A 26,780-nucleotide genomic window follows, 5' to 3' on the forward strand; every position below is an offset into this window, starting at 1 on the left:
ATTTATTTATTTTATTGCAAAGTCAAATGACAATGTATCTTAATCAAAAAAGGCAATACAAATGACTGCTGTGCATGAAAATCTAAGCAGCATCAAAAAATAAACAAAAATATAAACAAAAAAATTTGTTACAAAAACATCAGGGCATTAGCTCATATATACAGATATTTTTTCACATAGTTTTAAGGCACTTTTACATTCTAGAATTTTAAGTGTGGTGGTAGGCTAATTCATTGTGCTAACCCCCACCTGAACCTAGCGCATTTTCTCCAGTTTGGCATTACCCGAATCTAAAAGCTTCTTGAAAAAAAGCATCAACCTGGTGATGGGAAAAAGAGGATGAAAACGCAACAAAAAAGTGACAAAAGAAACAAGAATGTAAATAAGTGACGAAAATGTGATGAAAACATGTCCAAAAAGCGTCAAAAAGCGATGACGAAAGCAACAACAAAATGACTAAAATACGACAACAAACCCCGACAAAAACAAGACAAAAAAACAACAACAAAACGACGCAAAACAAAAAAGTCACAATCAGTTTTGTGAGCTTAGCTTTCAAATGAGACGTCACACTGGTCTAGCTAAAGGCTGTAAACTCTAGTCAAGAAGCTTTAGATTTGGGTAAAGTCGAACTGGAGAAAATAAATTCAGGTAAGAGTGCATTTAAAGGGGCTGGATGCAAGTTGGCCATGTTTTACTCACTGCTGCCACCTCAGGCCATATGTGTAACTGCAGCTTCTATATTAAGCATCATCATTCTACACATTAGGACATGGCTGGAACATGTAGGGGGAGGAAAATACTCAATTTCAACATTTTTAAACTCCATATAGTCCCTTTAAGAGGTTAAAAATGCATCAAGGCAGGCAATTGTATATTTCAGTGCATGAAGTTACTCTGATTGGGTCATTGCTTGCCTTCCCGTTGAAAATGTTTTATCAATAAATGCACTTTAAAGGAAAAGGCCACCATTTTTCTTTACTGAGATATGTTCTTACCTGAGCTTAGACGAGTTTATACGTACCTCTATACATCTGTGTGCGTGCCTGTGGAAGAGCTTGGTCGCTTCTAACTCCACCTCGTTTGGAGCTATAGGAATACATTGGGAGAGGTCAAATGCTAACAACATCTTTGGTCGTTTTGCATGACTGAGCACACACATAAAGACCAGACAGGTACGCATCAACTCGTCTAAGCTCAGGTAAGAACTTATCTCAGTATGTAGAAACGGTGGCCTGTTCCTTTAATAATCAAAGTGACCTTTGTCCCTGAGTCTTTAAACATTTATTGTTGACTGAATGACAAAACAATCCACTGTTGGCAGTAAATCACACGCTAAGAATGAGCAAACAAAAAACACACACAGGAAACTTATTTTCTATTTCTCAAGGTGGTGCTATTCTGAGTTGGCTTGGATGTATATTTAGGCCTAATTTGTGACAATGACAGAAAAGAAAAATTATGGAAAACGATAATTTTACACAGTAGCGTGTGTGTAATTTAGTGGGGGGGGGGGGGGGAAACCCAAACAAGTTATGTAGTAGGGCTGTGCAATTAATTGAAATTCGATTACGATTTCGATTATTACACTAAACGATTACAAAATTAGCATAATCAAAAAAAAAAAAAAGTTTTTTTTTTCAAAACATTTTTTCCAATTTTTTTTTTCCATTTTTTTCTGGCAAAGCAGACTTGCATTATTTCACGGCACTGGGATTATTTTCTCCTCACATTTCATGTGCCATGGCTCGTGCTTTTGCCTGACATAAAAACAAACGGCGCTGTGTGATGATGTCAGCAGGCCATGCTGCTCAGTTTACTTGCGCAGGTGTGAGGGCTGGCCAGCAGGGGGCAGGTGTGAAACTGAGGCCTCTCTTTAATCAAGGCGTACTTGAAATCATTTGTACTTTTATGACTGTTCAGAAAACTGAAAATATTCAGCATCATTTTTTTTTTAATTAATAAATATGTTAATAAAATAAAGACTTTTTTTAAAGGCAACAAATAATGGTTTGAATAATCGTGATTTCAATTATGACAAAAATAATCGTGATTATTATTTTTTCAATAATTCATAATTCATAAAATATAAATATAAATAAATACATACATACATACATACATAAAATAGGCAACAATATAAATATGGCATAAAGATTAGTGACCTCTAGGAAAAATCCAAAAGTAGACCGAGAAAGATGTTGTGATGACGTCAGTGGTCCAGCCCAAAATGGCGGCGGCGGTGGTGGCAGAGCGAGGCGTCGGTCCCGGTCCATCTACGATTCCTGCCCCGCCAGGCTCGTCTCCTGCAGCGGGCACGGCCACAGCGGACTACTCGGTGCTCGTGGTGGTGGGGGCCCTGCAGACACCCGGCCTGCTCGAGCCCGTCCTGCGGCAGATAGACTCGGGTGAGTTCGGCAAAAGTTGCCGAAGAAAGCGCCCCGATTCCCCGCTCCACACGGCCGGAAGTGTCCGCTTCCTTTCACAGTAAAAGCTCAGGACAAAGTTTTCATAGAAACATCGTTTTTTTTTTAGCCTATTTTATATCCGCGTTTTATACATATTTCAGAGGCAGATGTCCTACATGATAATTAATTTACTTGTCTGTTTTATTAGACCTTTTTTTAAGAGCAAGTTGTGAACAAAATAATGATGCCATATCTTTGAACGTAGCCAATAAATCCATATAACTCCTCATCGCGCTTTCGTAGCTAGATCTCCCCTTTCCCACGTCTCTTCCTGCACAGTATGGGTTATTTCAGGTTTTGTGGCTTCCTCCGCTCGGGATGCAGCTGTTGTTAGTTCGGTGGATAATTTTAGCCGTGGTATCACAGCGGACAGACGGGACATCCTGTGCGAACGTCTCCCGGGCTGCTTCTGCTGCATATTACATCAAAACACGGTGGCTAAGTTTCAGTCAAAGACGAGCGTTTGTTTTCTGCTGAATCACTCCATCATGTAACTTATTGAGTTGCGTATAAACACGGTGAAAGTAGTGGTTTTATTTTGAAAGTTCTTTACTGCGGGAAGTCAAAGAGAAATCAAAACATTTTTACGGTTTTACGGAGTTCGGGAATGTGACGTCATATCGCTAAGCATTATGGGATTAGCAGCCATTGTAAACTAATGGAGATTTTAAAAGTTAAAATACTGGAGTTATTGTTCACATTAAAACACTTGGAGACCACAGTGTGTTAGATGTATTTACCAGCAGTGACTCAGCAGCTAACGGAGTCGTTCCACTGTTTTTTCTCCACTTTTTATACTGTTTAACTTTTTAGCTAATGTTAGTCTATGGAAATGTATGCTAACAGCTGCAAAGATGGCGGATCTCCATGGTAACTGTGGACATTCCCGAACTCTATAACTAGGTTCCTGAGAATAGGCCAGGCCATGAGGTATTGAAATGCGTGTATGTGTGTGCATGGCATTTTGTGCTATGTATAATCTGACTGGATCATAACCAGGCTGAAACAGGACCAAAAGCAGGAAAAATTATGAGCTGAACTTTTTGTCGGCAAAAAAATATAGCTGGTTGATTAAAATAAGTGATTTTGCAACTTGTAGAGTCATGGTTTCCAGCGATATTGATATTGTGTCACCTAATATTACATAATTTGGTGCTATATTGTGCAACCCTAGTTGTGTAAGACTGACACGTTATAGAAACAGTGTTGTTCTTGGCGGCCCTCTTAGTTCAGTTAAGTTTATTATGAATATACAGTAAAAACATTTACATATTTGTTCAATGAATAATGCATATTCATAAATGGGACACCCTTGAAGCAACAGTTAGCTTATATATGGGGCCCAAAATAAAACACAAACATACATTGATACATTAGTAACCTAGGAAACATTACTTTTGGTACCTATAGTTTAGTTTTAGTCTGTTGTTTATTTGACAGTGCATGTTAATGAACATACATTGGTCTCATGCATGTAAACACGCCACACCGGATTGTAGTCGTGGGCTAATTTTCATCTGTCGTCCCCCATACGCGCTCTCAAACACACTCACATTTATCCTGGCCCATTATACATGGTTTTAGTGGTGGAGGAAAGTTAAACTACGCAGACACGAGGAGAATATGTAAACTCCGCACAATAAGGCCCCGCCCCTGGTGGGACTCGAACCTGGAACTTCTAATAATAAATAATTTGCTGCGTTTAAATGAAAATACCTTTTTGAAATTGAAATAGTTTACAAATATTTTAGTAATCGATTAATTGTATTCTAGCAAAGACAGACTCAAATGGAGTAAAGTGACACGACAATTATGTATTTTTGATGAAAATCTACTTTTTAAAGTAGGGTCTGTAGTGTTTTGTACATAAAGATTTGTCTGTCTTATCCAATCAGAAGCAGAATGAGCAGCACAAAGAGTCTCTAAGAAACGTTCACCTTGAGTTTACTCCATCAACATGCGGCGCCACTTTAGATTCATGTGGTACAAAAATTTGAAAAAATAAAATTTCCACGAACATTTCACAGCCAAACGATTAATCGATTTATCGCAAAAACGATTGGTAGATTCATCGATTACCAAATTTATCATTAGTTGCAGCTCTACTCCAATATAAAGTCAACAAAAATGCAGGAAGAACAACTTGCAGGTAGCTGTGTAAATGTTCCTTATATTGAAATGACAACAGCATTTTCCATTAAAGATGTGATTTAACCTTAAAGGGGGGGTATTATGCAAAATCGACTTTTTCAAGCTTTACATCATGTTATTACGTCATTCCCTCATTAAAAACATGCCTGAAGTGTTGCCTTGGCACATTCACGTATTTTTGAGTAATCTGTAAAAACTCTGATGGCGGCCATTTTAGGGATCGGTTTGCCTGAGTCCTCCTAGGAACGCCCCCACCTCCTGGAGACGCCTCCGAGCTTTCGTCACCAGCCGAGTAACCAACCACTGCTCCTCAGCAGAACCCCCTCCCCACTGATGCCACAGACAGCGTGTGGAGGGGGCGTGTCTAAAGGCTCAGAGGTTCTTAAAGAGACAGAGGCCTATTTCAAGACATTCACTACAGCCATTTTGAGAGAGCAATTTTACACAAGGCAGTTATTCTAATTTACTGCATTTACAGACCAACAGAAGGTTTGGTCATCATTGTAGTGTGATATAGACTGGTGCTATGTGACTGAAAAAAGCATAATACCCCCTCTTTAAATGTACAGTGTTCTCATGTTGGGGATCAGATCCCCGCCCGCCTGCGTGACTCATTGTGGACAGTCTCGATGCGCCACACAGAAAGCGTGTAATGTTGCTGTCATTTGCATTGCAGAGATTTGCCTGATTTGCTGGTCTTGCTTCCAACAAACAAACAAACAAAAATTGCCCTGAAAAAAAGGTGTTATCGTCTTTGTTGACGAAAACAACACTGGATAAAAAAGTGTCTGCGAGTTTTGCTATTTCCCATGTAAAATGATATATATTTAGCCTTCTCTTGACAAACCCTCAAATCCCAGGCAATCACAGAAGCTTCTCCTGTGTATGAGAGAGAAGGGGCGTGGTGGATCTGCAAACGTGTGGGTGGGTTTGGCTGCTGATCCAGTGCCTAAAGTGAGAAAACACAGTTAAGACCTTTTTTTCTGTGAGACGAGAGCGCTCACAGCCACGCCGCTGTGTCTGGTGGGTTTTTGTGTTTTTTATTGTGTGTTTTATTCGGTGTCTGTGAAAATGTCCTCCTCTAACTCTTAAAAAACATGTTTTATTGGCCCTGTTTGAGGCCAGGATTGCCCCGTAAACCCATTCGACGTCTTCTCCATCTCGTAGCAGTTTGGTTGAGTTTAGGCGGGGCCTTTTGTTGCGGAGAGCAAGAGTCGGGCTCTGTGAGGATCCATCACAGAGCAGGACTGATGTGCATTACGTGTGCACCATCGGATCCTCATAATGTGATTTTTTTTAACTCCCTGAGGCCCGAGCAGATGCTTTCCCACTCACTCGTGCTCCTCACTGCCGCCCCTGTTTTCTCACTAATCACTTTCAAAGGGCTAGATTATTATCATGGACATTACAAAAAAAAGACCATTAGGACCCATTAGGACCCAACTTCATTTGTGAGTGGAAATATTCAACTTTGTGTCTGTTTAGTGACACATTAGCCATGAACCAGGAAATACAAATCATACTTCTGACATAGGGCTGTGCAATTAATCGAAATTCGATTACGATTTCGATTACAACGGTAAACGAGTACAAAATTAGCATAATCGCAAAAAATCTATTATAATTTTTTTTTTCAATTTAATTTTTTTATTTTTGTTTTAATTTTTTTTTGTATGTTTTTTTTTCAAATTTTTAATTTTTGGATTTTTGTCACTTTTTTGATGGATTTTTGTCTTTTTTCTGCTGGATTTTTGTCTTTTTTTGCTGGATTTTTGTCACTTTTTTGCAGAATTTTTGTCTTTTTTTATGGATTTTTGTCACTTTTTTGCTGGATTTTTGTCACTTTTTTGCTGGATTTTTGTCACTTTTTTGCTGGATTTTTGTCACTTTTTGCTGGATTTTTGTCTTTTTTTAATGGATTTTTGTCACTTTTTTGATGGATTTTTTTCATTTTTTTGATGGATTTTTGTCTTTTTTCTGCTGGATTTTTGTCTTTTTTTTGCTGGATTTTTGTCACTTTTTTGCAGAATTTTTGTCTTTTTTTTATGGATTTTTGTCACTTTTTTGCTGGATTTTTGTCACTTTTTTGCTGGATTTTTGTCACTTTTTTGCTGGATTTTTGTCACTTTTTGCTGGATTTTTGTCTTTTTTTAATGGATTTTTGTCACTTTTTGGATGGATTTTTTTCATTTTTTTGATGGATTTTTGTCTTTCTTCTGCTGGATTTTTGTCTTTTTTTGCTGGATTTTTGTCACTTTTTTGCAGAATTTTGGTCTTTTTTTTATGGATTTTTGTCACTTTTTTGCTGGATTTTTGTCACTTTTTTGCTGGATTTTTGTCACTTTTTTGCTGGATTTTTGTCACTTTTTGCTGGATTTTTGTCTTTTTTTGCTGGATTTTTGTCACTTTTTTGCTGGATTTTTGTCACTTTTTTGCTGGATTTTTGTCTTTTTTTTTAATGGATTTTTGTCACTTTTTTGCTGGATTTTTGTCACTTTTTTGCTGAATTTTTGTCTTTTTTTTAATGGATTTTTGTCACTTTTTTAATGGATTTCTGTCACTTTTTTAATGGATTTTTGTCACTTTTTTAATGGATTTTTGTCACTTTTTTGCTGGATTTTTGTCTTTTTTTTAATGGATTTTTGTCACTTTTTTGCTAGATTTTTGTCACTTTTGCTAGATTTTTGTCACTTTTTTGCTGGATTTTTTTCACTTTTTTGATGGATTTTTTTCACTTTTTTGATGTTTTTTTTTAAAGGCAACAAATAATCGTTTGAATAATCGTGATTTCAATTATGACAAAAATAATCGTGATTATTATTTTTTCAATAATCGAGCAGCCCTATTCTGACATTTAGAATACTGAATGGGTTAGACTCTTTAGAATGCTGGAGCTTGTAAACATTAAATGGCCGCTGCCTTGTGTTGAATGTGTTTCTGCTGAGAGCGGCCTGCTTTATCTGTGCACTCTGCTCTTTATAAACCAGGAAGCAGGTCTCTTTAAATGGCCTGAGCTTCCTGTCTGATAATACCACAGATAGGCTGAACACAGCAGAAGAGCAGTGACTGTCAGTTTCTCTGTGATTACTTGTGCTGAAGGAGAACAGCTGTTTAGAAGCCTCGACATCCTTTGCTCAGGCCCTGGTTTTGTTTAGTATAAAAGTCTAAAACTCTTCAGGAGCAGATCAATGGAGCTCAAACAAACTCTTATTACTTCATACTGCTGAGATGATTGTTTCTGTTCCCTTCGCATTTCACGAGCTAAAGACTCAGGCTTTGGTTTGACATAAAAACAACGGCTCTGTTGGACAGGTGTGAGGGCTGGCCAGCAGGGGGCAGGTATATAGTTTAGAAACGTGAGCATATAAAAAAAAAATGCTTTTATTGTCCAAAGAAAATGTAGTCCATAGTTGTTTTTTAAAATAATAATAAAAATAAAAAAAATAAAATAAAGATTTTTTTTAAGGCCACAAATAATCGTTTGAATAATCGTGATTTCAATTATTACTAAAATAATCGTGATTATTATTTTTTCTATAATCGAGCAGCCCTAGTTGGATCTTAACAAGGTTCCGAATAGAACTTCAATACCGGTATATAAGACAGAATGGGAGACAAAAAACTTTTTGAGTACTGTATTTTCCCTACTATAAGTCACTCCGGAGTTTAAAGCATTACTAAGTAACGTGTTTACCTTAATAAACCCTCCCCGTAGTCCCTGTGGGGGTGATACAAGTGTTTATGGGATGATCGGAGGGTCTTTCATCTCCCCCTGGTGTCTCTGGACAGAAAACCATGTTTGCAACTTGACTGCCACCGGACCGGAGCCACCAATACACACTAATGAAATCACGAAGAAGAAGCTAACATGCTAACGGGCAAAGCTAACTGCGGGCTAACGCCACTTTAAACAGTATTTACAGCCAAGTTTGAGTGAAAAAAAATATTTCCATTGTATAATTGGATGGACAGTAACCCTCTCTCCCTTCGCCTTTCCTGTCAGCGTATTTACTCTCCAAGACAATTAATAAGTTAAAAAATCGTAACTTGCTACAGCACCTGCAGTTGCGCTGATGGCCTCTAGGGGGAAGAGTTACTTAGTACTGCTTTAAGAGGCACTAGCCAAAAAATGTCTAATGAGAAAAAAGAAAAAAACAACCGGCTGAATAGGCGTACAGTATGCTAGCTTAACACATTGATTGTTAGCTACATGAAGCATAAACAACGAACTAGGCGTGAAGTCGAAACTGCACCGCTGACAAGCCTCTCCCGGCAGCGCGTTTTTCAAGCTCTCATTTGCGAATTCGTTCCTCTAGCTGTGGCCATCGAGCTTTTAGCCCGTGATTAGCTTTGTTTTGTTTTCTTCTCTAAGAGTTCTCGCTCACTCCAAACTTTCTTTCTGCTGCTCGATTAGCCTGCAGCACATTAGTCGCTTCTTCGGAGTATAAGACACACCCCCCGCAAAACTATGAAAAATCGCGCCGGTTATAAAAGTGAATCCAGTTCATCCATCGGTGAAGTGACAACACATTTTGGCTGATAGTCGCTGTATCCTGGAGAGAAATTCCAACTACAGGCGAGTGGCCTCTTCTTTGGGAAGGGTGAATGAGCTCATCCCTCATAGGCAAACGCACATTTTGGCTGTATTGTGTCCATTTTCTGTCAGGTTTTCATGGCAAAGGAAAAAAAATCTAGTTTAGACCGTGTTTGGATTGTTGAGCCTCTAGCAGCGCGCCATCACTGCTGAGGCGGGACGCAGCAACACAGTCATTTGGAATTTCTGAAAAGATCCTGAGGGTTTTAAAACAATAAAGTCAACTAAAAGACCCCAAAAAATGTCCCCAGCACTGAGCCGGAGGATCCTGGACCCACGTGAAGGCCGTTACAGGAGCCGACTTCTTCTTGTTGCTGGTGTGTAAGATGGGCGATGTCCCCTTAATTTGCAGTTTATGATGTTTACAGTGAATCATCATGATGGACGATGACATAGTCCAGGCTGCATATAATGATAATGATCTGATTAGAGTCATGGAACACAAGACATGCGTCAAAACTCGTGTGTAAAAGTCTCAGAGGACGACGGCTTATTCAGAGCGTCAGCTGCTCCTTAATATCAAGGCTCGTATTACACTAAAACAAATGTAAATCAGAGCTATTTATTTATTTGCATTTTGTCAATTTTAATGTAATGTTTAAGAAACAGTGGGTGAACGGGACAGTATTTAGCAGAGTGCATCGTAGCCATCGTAAGCTGCTGCTCTACGTGGCCACTCTTACCTCCTGCACCACGCCTCTTTCTCTCTTCTCTCTTTTCTCTCGGTCCTTTATGAGAATATCCAAACCCATGCTCTCTCAGCTAGCTCCGGTGTGATAACCATCACGGCACTTTAGAGCTGTTTAGTTTGTGACTGAAAAGCAAAGCGAAACCACTTAGTGTTAAACAGTGATGCTGTTTCAGAGAGAGAGCCCCGCGTGGTCAGAGACGGAGCAGCGCTGCGTCGGCTAACACGTCTCCGGCAGGCTATTTAAAGGGGGGGTATTATGCAAAATCGACTTTTTCAAGCTTTACATCATGTTATTATGTCATTCCCTCATTAAAAACATGCCTGAAGTGTTGCCTTGGCACATTCACGTATTTTTGAGTAATCAGTAAAAGCTCTGATGGCGGCCATTTTAGGGATAGGTTTGCCTGAGTCCTCCTAGGAACGCCCCCACCTCCTGGAGACGCCTCCGAGCTTTCGTCACCAGCCGAGTAACCAACCACTGCTCCTCAGCAGAACCCCCTCCCCACTGATGCCACAGACAGCGTGTGGAGGGGGCGTGTCTAAAGGCTCAGAGGTTCTTAAAGAGACAGAGGCCTATTTCAAGACATTCACTACAGCCATTTTGAGAGAGCAATTTCATACAAGGCAGTTATTCTAATTTACTGCATTTACAGACCAACAGAAGGTTTGGTCATCATTGTAGTGTGATATAGACTGGTGCTATGTGACTGAAAAAAGCATAATACCCCCTCTTTAAACTAGCGTGCATATTAGTTATAGTTGTGACTTCATTTACAATGCAATCCCTGCAAAATTTTACTAGGCCTACCGAAGATCAGTGCGTGTTTCTGACCGGAGGGGGCACCAGAATATGGGGTCTTTGTGTGTGTTTATGTACAGTATGTCAGTTTTCTCTCCAAATGCATCTTCTAAATCTAGCTTTTTCATTTTCTGATTAGGGCTGGGCACTGTTAAACGAAACCACTATGGTACCAGGTGAAAAAATGGTATTGAAAACGGGAACCAAATTTCTTTTTTTTCCCCTTTCTTTAGATACCTTATTTTGATGCCTGTTTGGTGACAGCACTAAAGAAAGTACGTTTAAGACGGCAAATATTTGATTATAGGTATCGGGAAAAAGCATTGTTCAGCCTTACCTTATCGTCCAATAAATGGCAGAATAACTATATATTTCAAGGCTCAATATTTAGTGTTGGTACATTTATTTACAGTTTGTTATAAAGGATTTGTTACGAAGTACTTTCTGAACAAGGGATTATATTGTTTAGCACGTTTTTTTCCTGCCTTAATATAACAAACTTCTAATTTTGTTATTGTGACAGGCCTAAGTTCAGGTGTCGGAAACCAAGTGTCGTTACTAGTGTCAAAAATTGCATGTATAAAATTGCAGTGAGATGCGTTTACTGCCCCGCCTGACCGTGACTGTGTGTTTCAGGAGTGCGTCGGTGGGCGGTGGACCTGGACGTGTCTGTCCTGGACCAACAACTGAAGCTGTTTGTGTCGCGTCACTCCGCCTTCCTTTCTCAGGAGGTCAAAGGTCAGTGGTAATTTTTTTTTTTACATGGACCGTTTCTGGACATATCCTGCAAATGGGGCTTAGATACACGTTAAAACATTATTTAGGTGCATCAGCCACGATATTTTACGTTTTATAATTTGAATTAAATTGTAACGACGACACAACTGCATCGAGGAAGTACAGAATGAAGCGCTGACACAGTAGAAGATGAAACAGGGTCGGATTACAACTGCGTGAATGTAGTGAAATAATGCTTAAAACTCCCAAAAGTTGATCTCTTTTACAGGGTACATGCAGGATGGATGGATGGATGGCATTTACTTTTCTCCGTGTTTTTAAAATCACCATGTAAAAATTAAAATTAGTGGAAATCTGTGAAGCAGTAGAAGCATCAACGTGGCTAGTATTTCCCATTACTAAGAAGTTTACAAAAGATTGAGACAGATAAATGACAGACCACACACCCGGGGGGAGTAAAACATCTGCACTGTAAATTTTAGCAACAGTTTAGCAAATAAATACAAATATTCTGCTGATCAGTGTTCTCGTTACTTGTAAATACGTTTAAAAAGTAGCCTGTTACTTTACTTAGTTACTCTCTAAAGAAAGCAACTTATTTGGTTACGCGTTACTTTTATGTTCCTTTTCTGGAGAGCTTTGTGGTGGCCCTTCTGGGGCCCTAAGCAAAAATCCACACTGGGGCCCTACAGTACCTACGCACCCCCATGGATATAGCAGGGCAGAAGTGGAACATAATGACCTCAATTCAGGCCCTGCCCGTCTGTGCGAGAACCACTAACCACTTAGCCACTGCCAGACTGGGGTTTAGGACGACACTGGCCTATTTCCCCCACTTTTTAAAAATGGTGACATTCTCTCACCTCTGGTCCCTGACCCACAGTTTGGGAACCACTGATTTAAAACTAACTGAAATCTACACCTGACTGGTTATTTCTGTCTGACCACTGAGAATAAGCCTGTCAGTAATTCGTTCAAGACTGTGCACATTCAGAGAACTAGAGTTACTGAAAGTACCTGAGCTCATGAGAACCGTGTGGATTCAACTCCCCTTTGAGACAAAAAGGCCACGGACGAGGGCTTTACTCTCGTCTATTCGCCAAACTACTGTCCTGATACTCCGGTAGAGACAATTAAAAAATAGTTTAATGTGGCTCAAGCAGCTCCGAGCCTTTTTCCCGGAATAAGTAGTTTTGTTATAGCGTGTTTCTTTGTAACTCGTTACGTCCAACACTGCTGCTGATGAATGTGTGTTGCCTTTCAGTTACACACTTATGACATAATGATAAAATATCAGGATCTGGAATAAGCCAGTTTCCCAGTGTTCACCTTGGGGCCAGTTCGGTGTGAGCGATGAAAGCTGCTTTGTTTTTGGACAGTGCCTTCTTGTGTCATCAGCTGTAAACACCATCAGCTGATTAGACCTTCATTGGTGTGTGCGTCATATGACCTCTTACATGCCGGCCCGCATTTCTTTAATACTGTCAGGATCTGAAGCTTTTAAATGAACTGAATGACCCTGAAACACAACCCCCACATTTTGCCGTTGTGCCCTTTGGCGAGACACTAAAACACAACACAAGACATAATAACACTGTCGAGCCAATAACGTAATAACTCTGTCGAGCCAATAACGTAATAACTCTGTTGAGCCAATAACGTAATAACTCTGTCGACCCAATAACGTAATAACTCTGTCGAGCCAATAACGTAATAACTCTGTCGAGCCAATAACGTAATAACTCTGTCGAGCCAATAACGTAATAACTCTGTCGAGCCAATAACGTAATAACACTGTCGACCCAATAACGTAATAACTCTGTCGACCCAATAACGTAATAACTCTGTTGAGCCAATAACGTAATGACTCTGTCGACCCAATAACGTAATAACTGTCGAGCCAATAACGTAATAACTCTGTCGAGCCAATAACGTAATAACTCTGTCGAGACAATAACGTAATAACTCTGTCGAGCCAATAACGTAATAACTCTGTCGAGCCAATAACGTAATAACTCTGTCGAGCCAATAACGTAATAACTCAAACAAAATTGCAAAGGCAAACCCTTTCTCTTATTGAATTGTTTATGTCGATGCACTTTAATTAAATACAATAAATACATGTTTTTTTAAATATGTAGTTTGCAGTTATTTTGTTTTAAATGCGCTAAAAAATTTTGGGGAAAGAAATTGCCCAGCTCTACCCAATACACACTAATAGAATCATGAAGAAGCTAGCAGGCTAACGGGCAAAGCTAACTGCGGGCTAGCTCCATTATCTCCATTGTGTAATTGAATGTACAATATCCCACTCTCCTTTTGTCTTTTCTGTCAGCGTAGTATTTACTCTCACGGACAATTAATGAGTAAAAAAACGCAACGTGCTAACTCCTCCACAATAAATAAAAACTGATGTTCCATGACTGTGCTGAATATATTTTACAAAACCATTCAAACACGGTATGATTGCGCTTTCGATTAGCCAAACTAAAACCACAGGACTGGGTTTATAGTGTTATTTGGAAGTTTCTTTAAAAGGGATATAATTCTTTATTGAACAAGCCTGTCAGTGTGAGGACTGTCCTTTTTTGGAGCGTCTACAGGAAGGAAATATAGCACTTCCTTTTGCTCACAGTAGAACAGGATGAGATAAAAGGGCTGACATGAAGCATCCAACTGTCTGTCAGCTTAAACAATTTGAAACGCAACTAGTTGAAGAGTTGAATACTTGGCCTATTTTGTGCTGGACGATTCATACACACAAAAATAATTTTCGGTTCACATTGCACTTTTCAAATAAGCTCAAGAACATTAACATTTGAGCGACTGAAACATGAATCACTACTAATTAAAGAATCCTACGCATTTCGCTCAACACCCCATGTCCTTATTTATATGTGACACTTCTGCTTTCACTGAGTTGAGCCACTCTCCTCTGGCTATACTTAGGGGAAGTGAACGATACTTCAACTCCAGAAACCGTCTGTTTCAGGCCAGAGGACGCTGCAGCACTCGGGAGACGTTCTGGACACACAGGTCGTGGTCAACCCAGCCTACGACTTCGTCTGCTCAGAGGTAAGACTCTTCAAACTAATGGATTTCATCGATTTGATATTCAAACGCCGCCTTTAGCATTTAGCTGGAGGAAGTTAAGAACACATTTTTTTTAATGGCTGTAACATTTGAGAGAAGACTTAATAAGAACCATTCACATAATTTACTGTAAGGTTAGCTGGATTTTTTTCACAATATGCCTAAGGAAAGAGAGTCACCATTTAAAGCGGAACTTTCTCCAACTCAATCCAATCATTGAAAGCTGAAGCTTTGCTAAAACTAGTATGAACTAATCAAGGCCTAAAGGAATGCAGGGTTTCCCCCAGGAAATCTGGTAGTTAAGGTGGTTTCTGTCGAGCTATTAATAATATTAAAATATATTGCACACGCCTGAACTCTCAATCTCACCCAACATGTATCTCCAAGCACTGCAGAGTCAGAGAAATTTTACAGGTGGCAGGAAGAAAGGTTGGCAACCACTGTTAAACAGAAAGGGAGAGAGGACCGTCCCCTGGGGAGCCCCTAATGGGGCTAATAGACAAACTATATATGCTTTGAGCCTCTTAATGTGAAAGAATAAGCTCACACATGACAGTTGTTGGTTGTCACACTGGCTTACTGCAATCAGCATCTGATGAATCACATGTCTGTGTAAGAGCTCTCAAGCTACAACCAGCACAGTGTTAACACAAGGCTTATCAGTGTTCACTGCTTAAACAAAAAGGACAAAACCAAACAAATTGAAGTTTAGATCACAAAATATGCTGAATTATTAAGTAAAGAGAAGAGACATATTTATCTGTTACAGACACTTACCTCTGTCTCTTCCCTCTCTTTCATTCAGAGTTTAAACATATTAAACTCACAGATGGTGGTGTTTTCCTCGAGTGTCATCATTAGCCTCAGTTAAAGTATCTATAATGCGTTGAAAGCCCTCTACCTTAAGGTGTACTTTATTATTCGGAAACTTTGGTTAAGTGTAAAAGCAGACCTCTGTCTGGTTGGAAAGTTAGAAATGAGTTTGGAGGTTTGGAACACAACTAACTCGCTCACTCAAATATATGCGCTTCCTCATGCAGTGTTTGTAAAACAAAGTCACACATGGAGGCTTTTAAATTAATACGGTTAATAAAGCTCTTAGATTGGTAATATGTATTATTCCTTTGGTTAAAACCAATGGGCGAGGAACGCTTCTCTATGACCCTCATGGCGAGGAGGACATTGCTGTAGTACCGCCCCCTGGTGGCCAGGGACGGCTCGGTAGACAGCGTTTCAATTAGCACTTTGATCTTCCCTAGCACTGCCTTAAAGCCTGGCTCCAAAGAGTTTAATTTTTTCTAAAAAATTGCTATGACCCATGTGACAAAGCTGGACTGGGTGAAATATTTTTAACCACGCTGGTTTTTGTACATCAGCACTCAAAAGTGGAAGCCTTTTCAGCGCATTGACTGGCTCCAGAGCCTGTCAATCAAGCTCTAGAGCTCGGTGGAGGCTCCGCCCACCCCGCGAGGGTGAGGCTTCCCGCCTTATTGCCCTTTTAAGGAGCAGGCTGTGTAGGAGGAGATTGAACAGCCATGTAAGCTTCACAGACGACTCGGGACTATTACAATGAATGAGGCTGAATGGAACACCGGTTATCTCTTGTATACTATGGTGTAAATAGATTGATATTGTTTTTAAAATCAGCAACATTTCTTGAGAGTCACACCCGTTTACATGTTGACTGTAGATGCAACTCCAGGTAAATGTAATTGTCCAGAGTTTAGCAACAAGGTTTGCAGAAGAAACAAAAATATTAGGACAACATAAAAATCCTAAAAAATATTAGGACACCTTGGTGGAGTCTCTCGGGTGTGAAATTCCCTTTGCCATGCTCATCTACTCCAATTTTTCTGAATTTCTATTTGGTGCTAGCACATTGGACCACGGTCCCATTTCGGGACTGTCTTCCTCTGGGTTGAGAGTGAAATTAGCCTTGAGATGCAATCCAGCATGTTTACATTATTTTCATTCATGTCATATCATGTCTGTTAGTATGTGTTTGTGGCCATAGCGCCTTTGCTCGGCCTGATCCTGTCAGATCTCTGAAGCGAAGCGGTGGGTTGGTGGGTTGGGTGCTTGGTGGGTGGTTGGTGGTCGGAGCGGGTGATGGCGCAGATTGGCTGCTTCACTTTCCACCACCAGTATGGAGTCAATGAATAATGCAATGTAAAGTATCTTTGAGTGTCCATAAAAGCGCTATATAAAACCAATGCATTATTCATTTTATTTTATTTTGTGTGCCCTTTAACAGCTTCTTTCCTTTAGTTCAGCAGCTCCCACATTTATTTTGTCCTGACCCTAAAAATGACCACACAGTCTTCACAGGAGTCGACTGCAAAAACGTATTCCTCTTAAATTACTACTTCTTGCTGGGTCAACTGTCCTTGTTGATCATTCTTAAATGCTCTGAATCTCTAAATAAAATCATGTGTTTAAATCAGCAATGCCTCCTCCTTCTCGGTCCCACGTGAAGTCTTTCTCTTCGGCTGCTGTGTATTACTGTCCTCTTCGGCACAGATTTAATGATGTTAGCACACTTTGATAGTATGATTTTCACAGCTGATCCGTGATTGTTTTTTATTAGGTGCGACGGCTGATCTGCGAGCCTTCCCGACAGAAGCTGCTCATTTTGGCGGGACAGTGCGTAGAGGAGACCGGAGACCTCGTGCTACAGAAAGGGTGTTTCTCTGTCACTGACTTGGTCCAAACATTCAGCGATGAAGAGGTAGGAAACGTCATCAGGCTACTGTCGGGCGCCTCCTGTCGGGCGCCTCCTGTCGGGCGCCTCCTGTTACTGAATTGTCCTTTGGTAGATACGTAAGATAAGATGTCACGATTTCACAATAAGATAATTAACACATTGAGTGCCGCACTGTTTTGTGGGTTTTAGCTGTAGAGTGCCAACAATCCAGATAATTTTTCATGATATTTTTGGCACCACAGCATATTCTTTATTATATCTGTGGACACATGCAATGCTATTGTTTGGAAGATGACTCTAAGCTCTCCGTAGGTGAAAACAATTTAATGCTACGTGCCTCGGTTCCTGAGAAATCTAAGCTAAACAGAGGCTAGTTTTTATCAAAATAACAGATTTTTTTCTAGAAACACTCTCTAATGAAACACTCTCCTTTCTGACTGACTCCTCTCTCCAACTCTCTCCTCCGCCCTCCTCTCTGGACAGACACCAACAGGCAAAAACAGGTTTTGCTAATCGCGTGTGCATTTAAACAGCCTGGTTCTCGGATTGAAGACTTTAACAGGATGTTTCTCAGCCGTCCTTTTAAACCATTTAAAAACTCAGAGAAATGTTTAGATCTTTCCATGGGAAGCCGCTCTGCTTCGCAAGAGAGAAGCGTCGGGTTTACAGCTTCGCTACGCAACAACACGCCCCTCGAACTAAAATCAAAAAGAAAAGAAACGCAATAATACATATGAAATATCCAAGTTTTTCATCGTCATTTATTTCACTTTTTTTCATCACAGAGCTACCAAAATCACACATAAGGTGTATTAGAGTGTCTGGTTTCGTATTAAATAAAAAAAAGTCAATGTGTTAAATGAGGAAATGTTTAAAACCACCAAGCATAACAGTTTACCTAATAAACAGAATGAATAGTACCGGTACATTAAACGTGTCCTGCCAGGTTGATCTGATTGGAAGTCTATTGCATTTACGTCTGCACTGGAAAAGAAAGAAAAGGAAATCGTGACTGTGATGTGGCTTATCACGAAATGTGAACGCTTTGAGGCTTCTGTTTTATGTTCTACAAACACATGAGGTCAGAGCGGCACACCCTGCCCTATATTATACTACAATAACTGCATTGAGCCTTTAGTGCCGACACTATAGAAAAGGAGCTCTTTTTTCTTTACTTTATGATGTACCATGTTCGGTCACACGTTATCATTGGTTAGCATGGAGAATGTGTGAAATGCTACCTGTGGCTAAAGTCACTTCGTAAGAGGTCATAATGCAAAATCGACAAACAGTCCCCAATCCATAAATAATAATCCCAGATTATGTACTTATTGAGATGAAACACTACAAACAAAAGCTATGTGGCACTGAAAGCAGTACTAAGTAACGTGTTTACCATAATAAATCCTTCCCGTAGTCCCTGTGGGGGTGATACAAGTGTTTATGGGATGATTGGAGGGTCTTTCATCTCCCCCTGGTTTCTCTGGCCAGAAAACCATGTTTGCAACTTGACTGCCACCGGACCGGAGAAAGCAATACACACTAATAGAATCACGAAGAAGAAGCTGACATGCTAACGGGCAAAGCTAACTGCGGGCTAACGTCACTTTAAACAGTATTTACAGCAACGTTTGTGTGAAAAAAAATATTTCCATTGCATAATTGGATGCACAGTAACCCTCTCTCCCTTCGCCTTTCCTGTCAGCGTAGTATTTACTCCAAGACAATTAATAGGTTAAAAAATCGTAACTTTCTACTACACCTGCAGTTGCGCTTATGACCTCTAGGGGGAAGAGTTACTTAGTACTGCTTTAAAGGCTTTGCTCAAAGATTCATAATTTATTCAATCTGTTTGAACTCTGACATCTTGGGCGCAAACTTTGTTAGTGTGCCTCCTCATTACAATACTAAACAATCATGTCGTGGTTTGGTTATTTGCACAGACAACTTAATATTGATGTTCAGTTCAAAAGTGTGGTCTTTCTGCTGCTCCGTATTCAGCAGTACACATGTTTAGGAGCACCAGTATTTGGCCATTGCTACTGAAAAGCCTTTGTTTCAAGAGTCTAATAGAAAGTAATAGACATTGTAGTGAACAGTTTGTTTATCTTCTCTTTTACATGAGTTTTTTCGCCGCAAGGTTTTCTGAATTTAATTGGATGGAATTGTGCCCAATCACTTGTCTTGATGGTAATTTACCTTGTCTTCATACTTATTTTTGTCTTTTTCCTTGTGTTTTTTCAGGTTGTGGAGGCGTTGAGCTCCAAATCTGCGGCGAAGCCCCGACTCACTTTGAGCTGCCCGCACTATGGTCTCTGGAAGGACCCCAAGTTGCAGGGCCACAGATTTCTGGAATCAATTGACATCCAAATAAATCCCGCTCCTGTTTACCCTGAAATGGAGGGGCTTCAAGAATTTACAGAATACCTCTCAGAATCGCTGGAGGCCGAGTCGCCCTTTGACCTCCTTGAGCCCCCCTGCACGGTTGGGTTTCTAAAGCTGTCCCGGCCGTGCTGCTACATCTTCCCCGGTGGAAGAGGCGACTCTGCTTTTTTCGCTGTCAACGGGTTTAACATCTTGGTCAACGCCGGCTCTGATCCCCGCTCTTCTTTCTGGAAACTTGTTCGACATTTGGACCGAATAGACTCCGTTCTGTTGACTCACATCGGCGTTGACAATCTCCCGGGATTCAACAGTTTGCTACAGAGAAAAATAGCGGAACAAAACGATGCAGAAAGTGCGTCTCATGCCGAAGAGGACTGGATGAAGTACCTAGTGTCTCCAGAAATCGGTGTGGTCTTTCTTAACATTCCTGATAAACTCAAATCATGCCAAAGCGATATGAGTGAGTTGCGAAGTTGTGATCAAGTTGCACTGACCTTGCAGAACTTGGGGACACTTGCGATCAAACCGGATCCTCTACTGCGCCAAAATGGGTCGTCAATAGAACCGGTCATCCTGTTTCAGAAAATGGGCGTTGGCCGCTTGGAGATGTACATCCTCAATCCGATCAGCGGTAGTAAGGAACTCGAGACTTTCCGGAAAAGTTGGCCAGAGAGCAGTTCAGAATCCAAAAATTCCAATCTCCCGTTGTCGTGCCTCGTCTCAATCTGTGCCTTGTTGATTTGGCATCCGTCCAATCCTCAGGAGAAGATCATCAGAGTCCTGTTCCCGGGTTGTGCGCCGCAAGCCAGAATCTTGGAAGGTCTCGAAAAACTCAAACACCTCGACTGCCTTAAGCAACCCGTAGTGTGCGAGAAGGATTTGGAAACGGCCAAATCGCTCCCGAAGCGTGCCGAGAGCCGCGAAAGCCTTAAAAGCAGTGCCTTGAAGGATAAGGTTGCACGGGTAGATGTGAAAAAACAGGATGTGAAAGCCAAACCGAAAGTGACAAGCGAGAATACTCTGAAGGACAAGAAGGATGTGGAGGAGAAGCCAAAAGCCAAAGACTTGGACTCGAAAGCAAAGCCGCCAAAACCACTGGGAGACAAGCTCGCTCCGAAGAAAGACGACGGGAAAAAAGACGTGAAGAAAAAAGACGACACAGCAAGTGCTAGTGTTTTGAAGAAGAATGAAGGAGTGGATAACAAAAAGGAAGCTGTTAAGAAGGACGTGTCAAGTCAAGCTAGCGCCAAACCAAAAAAAGACGCCAAGCTCGATCCAAAGAAGGATGGGAAGAAGGACGTGAAAACGGACGATAAGAAAGTAGCAAAGCCTCCTGTTAAAGAGCTCAAGAAAACATCAGGTGTGGCTTCAAGTACGCAGTCTTCGGTAGCAAGCGCCGATCTGAAAAAGGGCGTTGCCAAAACTGGTTCTTTAAAGAAAGAACCACCTAAGAAAGATGCTCCTACGAAAAGTACGAAAGGTAAAGCTGGGACCAAAGAAGTCGCCGACAACAGGGAACGGTCAAAAGCGTCCACGCCAGAAGACATGACGGCGGATTTTGAGAAGCTTCAGCTGGAGGAGAAAAATGCTAAAGATGGGAAAAATTGTGCCGGAGACGCAGAAGTGCTTGGTGCTGGAAAGTCGAATGGTAGCTCGTCTTTAAAAGTAGCTAAAGGTGATTTGAGCGTTAATTTCGATCTCAATCCAACGTACCCCGAGAAACGTCAAGACGGAGCCAGCATTAGCACAGAGGACAAAACCATTCTGTCTTCGGTCGATTCTGCCCCAAACAGCGCAGGGCATACCCCTTTCCACCAATCGCCGGACGAGGAGACGCAAGGACTGGGGGAGGATAGTGGCCTCGGCGCGAGAGGGTCTAGTTTGGGTTTTGAGGACTATAACCAGGGTGGGTCTTGCAGGACGTCCGACTTGAGTTCTTTGAGAGAAGGGCTGGAAAACTCGACGTCATCCCAGGATAAACAGTCAAGTCTCCTAACACTGAGTCCGTTTAAGGATATAATGCCCGACTCTTCTCCCACAATGACGTCCATGCCTGCCGAAGTTGGCTCGCCACACTCTACGGAAGTCGACGAATCCTTGTCCATCTCCTTCGATCAGGGTATGCCTTGCGCTGTAGCCAACGGGCATTCGAATGGCACCTTACCTTGTCAAAACGGTTGCTCCAGCAATAGTGATCACATCCACGGAATGTCCGATCTTTTAGCCGACATCCCGCACGACGTCGATTTGTGTCTAGTGACGCCTTGCGAATTCCAGCATCCCAAAGCGTCAAGCACCTCCGCGGCAACCAACGAGAACAACAACATCCAGCAGGACCAAAGCAACAGCGAGTCGGAGATCAGTCAACAAACTCCCCCCACTTCGGTCAGCGAGTCTCTCCAAACCGCGACCGATTCCGACGTCCCGCCCGAAACGGAGGACTGTCCTTCCATCACCGCGGATCTGGACTCTGAAGACGAGGCCAGTAATCTGTACCTTCACTATTCCCACGACCCTCCTCCCGCACCGGTCAAAGATCTCCCCCCGCTGCCCCCTCAGCCCGGCGCATGCATGACAGACCCTGACAATGATCTCTCCAGCAAGAACGCTAAAGGTCCGAGTACGACAAAGGGTAAGAGACCGGGAAGTGCCGGTCAGAAGGCGTCAGCGGGCGGTGTTTCAGCCCAGAATGGAAAGGCTAAAGCGGGGAGCGCCACTGGGTCTTTGCGGATGGCGCCCAATCTGGATGCGAAAACAGCGACGAGGAACTCACTGGGGGGTTCAAAAACAGGACCGACTAAGCTCTCTCTAGGTAAGCTGGTATTTATGGAGAAGCGACTAAAATGCATTTGCTTATGATCTACGCTAGAAACAGCATGAAGTCCACACACAGAACAGAAAAACAGACCTCAAATTACTGAAATATTTTACATAATATACGTAATATTATTCATCCATTTTAATTATTACCGTAAATTCTCTAATACTGGCCTGTGTTCCATTAGCGGCCGGGTCTCTAACAGAGGCCGGGTTCGCGGCTGGCGGAGGCAAATTAAAGCCGGTCTCTAAAACAGGCCGGGGCTTTTATTAGAAACTATAGCGGTAGAAATATTCCCCATGTTAGGAATTTGTCTCATACTCGTGTAAATGAAAACTCACGTGCAGGAAGTAAACAAACGGGAACCCGGGCCGAGGGGGACGCTGCGGAGGAGCTGATCCGAGCTTAACTTTGACACAGATTTAGCCACTTTTCAAACCTCCTGTGACTATTTGTAGAAACAGGGAAAGCAACAAATGTTGTGTGACCCTCCATGGTTTTAATAAAGTCACCATCGCGTCTTCAAAGCACGTCCAGCTGCTCCGTGTGCAGGTCAGTCCCACGCCTCAAAATAACTCCTCCCATCAGCGCGAGCGTCTCGTCTTCTCTCGGGTCAGTCTCATGATCGATCACAAACACAAACGCTCCGTCTAAACTCGCCTTTTACACAAGATAACAACAAATAATCCGGTCCGCGGTAAAAACGAAACAGAAACCTGCAGTGACATTGATGTCAAAGCTCCGCTAACAGCAACGAAACACTTCCTGTTGTCCCGACAAAATAAAAGGCGTCAATGTTCCAGCCCCTGGGAGAGGGTTTGAAACGTTAATTAATAAATGAACCTAATATTTTAGTTGCAAATGTTTTCTTCGTTTTCCTGGTCGTCCGTTTTGCTCAAATAGAAATAAAGGCCTGTCTCTAATTGTGGCCTGGTTCCAATAAAGGCCTGGTCCTAGATGCGCTCAAGTAAATAAAGGCCCCGGCCTATATTAGAGCATTTACGGTAGTTATTTCTTATTTACTTTCTTAAACCTATTATCAATCCCACTAAGCTCCCTGCCATCAGTTTTCATACTAACTAGGCTGATTTGAGAGTATGAGTCCAAAAAGACAACCAAAAAAGCCTAGTTTGTTGAGTATGGAGCATTTGTGATGTTTCAGAACTGCTTTATTGCATTTTGCTGTAGTTTCTAAGCCCATGCTAAATCTTATCCGTGCTATGTCTCCAGCTAACAAGGTGGTGTGTGAAGGCCCAGCGGTGTACGTGGACTTGGCCTACCTGCCCTCCGGCGCCGCCGCCGCCTCTCTGGATGTGGACTGGTTCAGGAGGCTGCGCTCGGTCTACTACATCATCAGTGGGCAGGACTCTGTGAAGGAGCAGTTCATGAGGCCCATCCTGGACGCTCTGTTGGAGGGGAAGAGCAGCTGGCCACAACTCCAGGTGATGACTAACGAAAATGTCCTCTTAGACCGGGTTTAGTCCTGATTTGATCTTATTCTAGGCCTGGTGGTCAAATATTTGTTTTTATATTTTATGGAAGCGGCTTAACAGTGTAAGCAAAGGCCCTTTGGTTTGTAGATCCACAATGCTGGTACAGGTTTCTTGAGGCCGTCCTGAACACCATATGTGATGGCTGAAAAGCTTTGTGTTTTATCATCAAATTTTGTCAACAAGGCTTAATACAGTGGGGCTGCATGATTTTGACAACAAAACATGCAATTAGATTTGTAATTTTATATGTATACCCTCATATCACAAACACTTGTAAAACTGCTGTTGCACATCAGGAGACTCACCTTTTTAGATCTCAGCATTACTGTATGTAGCAACAAGATGGAAATCTGCAAGGGGCATGACAACATATCACTCTCAAACCGAGGCGGCACAGGGAAACAAAGAAAACCTCAGCCACTTGGTCAGGTTACCGCAGTGGCTTAGACCTCAATTGTGATGCGATAAAGGTTAGTTGTGAAGAAGAACTAGAAGAAGAAGAAGAACTAGAAGAAGAACTAGAAGAAGAACTAGAAGAAGAACTAGAACTAGAACTAGAAGAAGAACTAGAACTAGAAGAAGAAATAGAACTAGAAGAAGAACTAGAACTAGAAGAAGAACTAGAAGAAGAACTAGAACTAGAAGAAGAACTAGAACTAGAAGAAGAACTAGAAGAAGAAGAACTAGAAGAAGAACTAGAAGAAGAACTAGAAGAAGAACTAGAAGAAGAACTACAACTAGAAGAACTAGAACTAGAAGAAGAACTAGAAGAAGAAGAACTAGAAGAAGAAGAAGAAGAACTAGAAGAAGAACTAGAAGAAGAACTAGAACTAGAAGAAGAACTAGAGCTAGAAGAAGAACTAGAAGAAGAAGAACTAGAAGAAGAAGAACTAGAAGAAGAACTAGAACTAGAAGAAGAACTAGAAGAACTAGAAGAAGAACTAGAAGAAGAAGAACTAGAAGAAGAACTAGAAGAAGAAGAACTAGAAGAAGAACTAGAAGAAGAAGAACTAGAAGAAGAAGAAGAACTAGAAGAACTAGAAGAAGAACTAGAAGAAGAAGAACTAGAAGAAGAACTAGAAGAAGAAGAAGAACTAGAACTAGAAGAAGAACTATTACTACTATTACTACTATTTTAGCAATGGATGAACGGTTTTCTGAATGAGTCTAAACCAGTTTGAAAATAAAGTTCTTCAATCCCAGCTCCTGTATCTGATGAAGTCCCAGTCAGTGCAGTATCCAGTTGTTAAAGCTTAGTGGCTGAACTCTGGAGGTTCTTGGCTTTCAATGAGAAATGGCCTGTTCACAGAGACTTGTGTTTGTGTTGACGTGCAGCTCTGAGCAAACCAAGTTCAGCTGAAATTACTATTTTAAAAGCACCAAGACGCTCCTATAAACTCCAACTCCTCAAGCGGCGCCACTTAAGCCTTTTGTGGTAGCAAGACAAGTGATTAAATTCAATATATAGTTGGTTACAGCCTTAGTACACACCCTTTATGCTAAATCGGGAGCAAAGCAAGGCGAAAATGGAACTAAATTAGGATGACCATGAAGTATTGCACACATTTAATTTACTGTATGTTTTTGTTCAAAGCTATTTTAGCCAAAACAATTATGTCAGTCTCAGTCGGACGCAAGCGAAAGCACTATCTCACTAGGGCTGCAACTAACGATTATTTTGTCATCGATTAATCTATAGAATATTTTTACGATTAATCGATTAATTGCTTGGCTGTGAATGGTTAAAAAAAAAAAAATCACATAAAGCTAAAGTGGCGACGTGTTGATGGAGGAAACTTAAAGTGAATGTTTGTTGGAGGCTCTTGGCGCTTAATTCTGCTTCGGATTGGACGAGACACAGACGGATATTTATGAAATTTACAATATACAAAACACTACAGACCCTTACTATTAAAAACAAAGTAGGTTTTCATCAAAAATGCTACATTTTCATGTCTTTTTTGCTCTATTTGAGTCTGTGTGAACCAGAAAACGATTAATCGATGACTAAAACAGTTGTCGACTATTTCAATAATCGATTAGTCGTCGATTAATCGATTAGTCGTCGATTAATCGATTAGTCGTCGATTAATCGATTAGTCGTCGATTAATCGATTAGTCGTTTCAGCCCTTAATCTCACCAACAGTGTTAATTTCGTCGACTAAAATATTTAGTCTTAATTTTAGTCAAAGTGATATTTTTGACGACTAAAATTGGACTAAAACTAAATTAAAAGTTTCTCATGAGACTAAAACTATGACTAAAATGTCCAGATATTTTAGTCGACTAAAATAAGACTAAATAAAAATGAAAAGGTGAGACTAAAATCATCCAAACTTGTATTGAGCGTCTGAAAGAGCCTCAGATCATGTAAATTCTCTGCCAAAGGATCAGCTCTGAGCTTTGTTCATGTGGAGCAGCTCCATGAAGCAGAGGAACAAGATTACATATGATTATAATGAATATTATCAAAGCAAAGTCGACTAAATTAGCCTTAAATTTAGTCGAAATTAAAATATGTTGACAAAATTAACACTGCTCACCAAAAGCGATCCCCCCTGATCTCCTCCAGGTGACGCTGATCCCGACGTTCGATTCGCTGGCGATGCACGAGTGGTACCAGGAGACGCACGAGCGGCAGAAGGAGCTGAACGTCACCGTGCTGGGCAGCAACAGCACCGTGGCCATGCAGGAGGAGACCTTCCCGGCCTGCAAGGTGGAGTTCTGAGCTCCGACACGGCACCGGGCCCGGAGGAGTTCCGCAGATACCGGGGGTCCCTGGTCACACGTGGCACCGAGTCGTTTCCTTTTGGTAATCGTTCTAAATTGAAAACCCCAATGAGGC

The 26,780-nt window shown here is 41.3% G+C and overlaps 1 protein-coding gene across 1 annotated transcript; it reads left to right on the forward strand.

Annotated features, from left to right (window-relative positions):
• Window positions 1–2,230: 2,230 nt before the first annotated feature.
• On the forward strand, window positions 2,231–26,726 carry map1sa (microtubule-associated protein 1Sa; the record flags this gene model as incomplete). Its single annotated transcript, XM_079580920.1, has 7 exons — window positions 2,231–2,408; window positions 11,340–11,441; window positions 14,434–14,516; window positions 17,122–17,262; window positions 19,483–22,435; window positions 23,672–23,883; window positions 26,508–26,726. 7 exons carry the CDS (start codon window positions 2,231–2,233, stop codon window positions 26,661–26,663), a joined length of 3,825 nt encoding a protein of 1,274 aa, XP_079437046.1. The 3' UTR covers window positions 26,664–26,726.
• Window positions 26,727–26,780: the final 54 nt, after the last annotated feature.

Source organism: Gobius niger (genome assembly GCF_951799975.1).
Source record: "Gobius niger genome assembly, chromosome: 22".
In the NCBI taxonomy this organism is placed as follows: Eukaryota; Metazoa; Chordata; class Actinopteri; order Gobiiformes; family Gobiidae; genus Gobius; species Gobius niger.